This window comes from Lactuca sativa, chromosome 9, assembly GCF_002870075.4.
Source record: "Lactuca sativa cultivar Salinas chromosome 9, Lsat_Salinas_v11, whole genome shotgun sequence".
NCBI classification, from domain to species: Eukaryota; Viridiplantae; Streptophyta; class Magnoliopsida; order Asterales; family Asteraceae; genus Lactuca; species Lactuca sativa.
In genome coordinates this window covers 114575863-114579407 of record NC_056631.2, presented here as the reverse complement: position 1 = coordinate 114579407, position 3545 = coordinate 114575863, and the positions used below count along the sequence as shown (strand labels likewise).

General features: G+C 32.3%; 1 protein-coding gene across 1 annotated transcript; it reads left to right on the top strand.

The window, feature by feature from the left end:
• The first annotated feature begins 922 nt into the window (after positions 1–922).
• LOC111914789 (BTB/POZ and TAZ domain-containing protein 1) lies at positions 923–2354 on the top strand. The gene is made up of 3 exons (XM_023910499.3): positions 923–1225; positions 1339–1745; positions 1906–2354. The coding sequence occupies exons 2-3, from the start codon at positions 1458–1460 to the stop codon at positions 2113–2115; spliced, it is 498 nt and encodes a 165-aa protein (XP_023766267.1). The 5' UTR covers positions 923–1225; positions 1339–1457; the 3' UTR covers positions 2116–2354.
• The last annotated feature ends 1191 nt before the right edge of the window (positions 2355–3545 follow it).

The following is a 3545-nucleotide window of genomic DNA, read 5'->3' as shown; positions in this document are numbered from 1 at the left end:
TTGAAGAATTTGTGAAAAATATTGAAGAGGTGAAAGTGATAAGTTGACGAAAATATGGAAATATTGATACGAAGACATGAAAATGCTTTGAAATTTTATAGCATTTTTTGTTTTATATATTTTATTTTATACCGAATAAAATACTTATACTATTATTTATATAAATTAGTTAACAAAAATGAATTGTTGTAATCATTTACTTACGAATATTATAATATCAGAAATATGCATATATGCATTTGAAAAAAATATGTATCTAAAATATTGATTTTTTTGGCTAAAAAATTATAGTTTTTTTTCCTCTTTTTTAAAAAAAAATTTTGAATTTTAAAAATTTTACTATTTTTTAAAAAATTGCAGTTTTTTTAATATTTTATTTTTTAGATTTTTCTAAAAATTCATATTTTCCTATAAAAAAAAACCTGCATTTTTCTGAAAAATCAAAAAAAATTATTTTTATAAAAAAATTCCGAAAATTTTAATTATAATGTTAATTTTTAGATATTTTTTATTAATATTTTCAATAACACAAAAAATTAAACATTAAATGAGATTGGGAAGAAGATGATCTTGTCCTTAATGAGTTAATTTTGATCTAACGCTCTACATTTTGTTATTGGGTTTTCGGAAAACTATGTTTAATTAAACAAAATTTTAGTGTATAGATACTTATATATATATATATATATATATATATATATATATATATATATAGAGAGAGAGAGAGAGAGAGAGAGAGAGAGATAGGTTCAGGTATTTAAACTAATTATTGTGTTATTGTATGTATAAATGTGGGCCAATCAAAATTAAATAAAAATTTGAATAATTAAATAAATAAACAAGGATATTTTAGTAATTTGATAATGCTTCCACAAATAGTCCCTATAATTTTGGTCAACACCACCAGAATCTTAGCGATTGATGTTGTGATTCTTGCAATCGTGTTTCACTCCTCCATCGATAAAATTGAAGAACGAAATCAATTCATCTCGGCACTGAGAATTCTTTCTCCTTTCTCTCAGTTTTCTTCCATAACCAACCATTCCACAATCCCTTCTTCCTCGTTAACTTCAATCCCACCGACGTAGAGGGGCGGGATGGCCATAGGAGTTCCTGCAAACCGGTGGAAGCGATGGTGGTGGAAAGATCTGTGGAGGCGGTGGTGGTAATGGTAATTTACCTGAGGTAATTCATTGATTCTCAGCAATTATGCGAAATACCTAAGGTAATTTACAATATTCATCATTCACAGATTTTAGTTTCTTCTTTTACCAGATCAAGTTTCATTTGGCTTCCGATCTATTGGGCAATTTTGATCTGATTGATTCATTTAAACAGGTGCAAGGTGATTTCTCGAGGGCTGAGGAGTATTGCAGCCGAGCAATCCTGGCAAACTCTAGCGATGGAAATGCTTTATCTTTAAAACTCCATCGTTTTTCAGGTGCACAGAAGCCGACATGGAGAAATTTGGGATTCATCTATTGGTGCTTTCTCATGTCTACCTGGTCCCACAACTAAAATCGCGTTGTAGCAAAGCCTTGATCGAATGGTTAACAATTGAGAATATGGTTGATGTTCTTCAACTTGTGAGACTCTGTAACGCACCTGATCTTCACTTCAAATGTGTAAAACTCGTGTCTAACATCTTCAAAGCTATTGAGAAAACTGAAGGCTGGAAGTTTCTTCAACCCAATGATCCTTTCCTCAAGCTCGAAATCCTCCAGGTCATCGATGAATCTGAATCGGTGAGTATTCTGTTAAAACTAATTTCTTTTGTAAGTGGAATTAATAACAAATAGTAAAAGTTTATATGTTTATATTCAACAAATCAAACATTAATTAGTTTAATAAATTTCTTTCTATCTGATTATTGATTCTGATTAAATTAATGTGCAACTGAGGAAGAGAAGCAAGAAGCGTAGGAAAGAACAGAACTTGTATCTTCAGTTGAGTGAAGGCATGGATTGTTTAGAACATATTTGCACAGAAGGTTGCATAAGTGTAGGACCATGTAACAAAGAACCCACCAAGAGCATGTATCTATGTAGCAATTGTCAACATGTCAAGGCTTGCAACTCTCGATTCAACACATGCCACATTATAAGAAAAGAATGAATGGAGGGTGTGTTAGGTGCAAAAGGCTATGACAACTCTTCAAACTCCATTCTTCCATCTGTGAACTACCTGATTCAACCTATAAAGTTCCCCTTTGCAGGTAACACTATAAATGCATTTCACTTCTTGGCATCATTTTATATCTTTAAAAGACTTTATAAATCTGACCACTATTTTGACTATTTTGAAAGTGAAGGTAGTTTGTCACTATTTTCATATCAAAATTTCTGCTTCTTATATGATAAAAATCAATTTGTTTATGTAGATGATTCAATGGATGATATTGGTGAGATTCCAATTCTATTGGAATAGAATCACGAATTCAAATTCTGTTAGAATGGTATCATGAATTCTAATTATGTTGGAATGGAGTATGAATATTTTCTCACTGATTTATGCATGTTCTAAAATTCTTGGTTATTGGTTTTGGTGCAATTCACAAGTCCACATATTATTATTACATGATTTGATTCGTGACAGTTAATTTCGTAAAATGTCTAATTTCATTGATGATCAAGGGCTTGAAGATTAGATGATGGCTGAACAATTGTCACTGGTCTTCACAAAGGAAAGAGTTATTCTTCTGATAGAATAATCTATAATAGAATGATAGGAGTATATGTAATAATATATTCTGCTAGAATATTCAGGTCGAATAATATACATGGTTTTGTTTGTTAATAGTGAGTATTTCATTGTCATAGTGTAACACCGTAAAATTTAAAACAAATTTTCGCATTTTAAAACACATTTTCCAAGCACATTTATTAACAAAATCCCATTGTATCATAACTTTGTTTCACAAAATATTTCCCAAGATCAAAATACATAAATCCCATGCGTGTGTACGAATCAAGTCGGCGCCTTCCTGCGATCATCACTAGTACATGAAACACATAACACATAACACTGTAAGCATAAAGCTTAGTGAGTTCCCCAAAATACCATACATAACACATACTAGCCACTCGGGGCTATAACTCTGTGGGCCCTTGGGCCCTAACTCTGTGGACCCTCTAGTCCTAGCTCTGTGAACCTTCCGGTTCTATCTCTGATATACTCTGATATACACATGGCATAAATCACATAGAAATGATGCAGTGCAACACAACACATAAGTAGCATACAATAACTCTGCCACATAACTCTAATTACCACTCAAGGTAAAGTATATTGAGAAGACTCACCTCAGATGTCTCGGTAAATCTCTGACTCGGTAGAAATACAATCTAGCCTCCTCCTAATCACATAAAGTAATACTCTCATAAATATAACTCTCAGGACTAGACTCAACCCTCTCTTGGCACCCTCAGAAGGCTAAAAGACCATTTTACCCCTCTTTTGGCTCAAAGGCCCTCATTGTTGACTAAACCCTAAAAGTCAAACAAAGTTAACGGTCAAACTTTGACCCGACTCGTCGAGTGCACTTG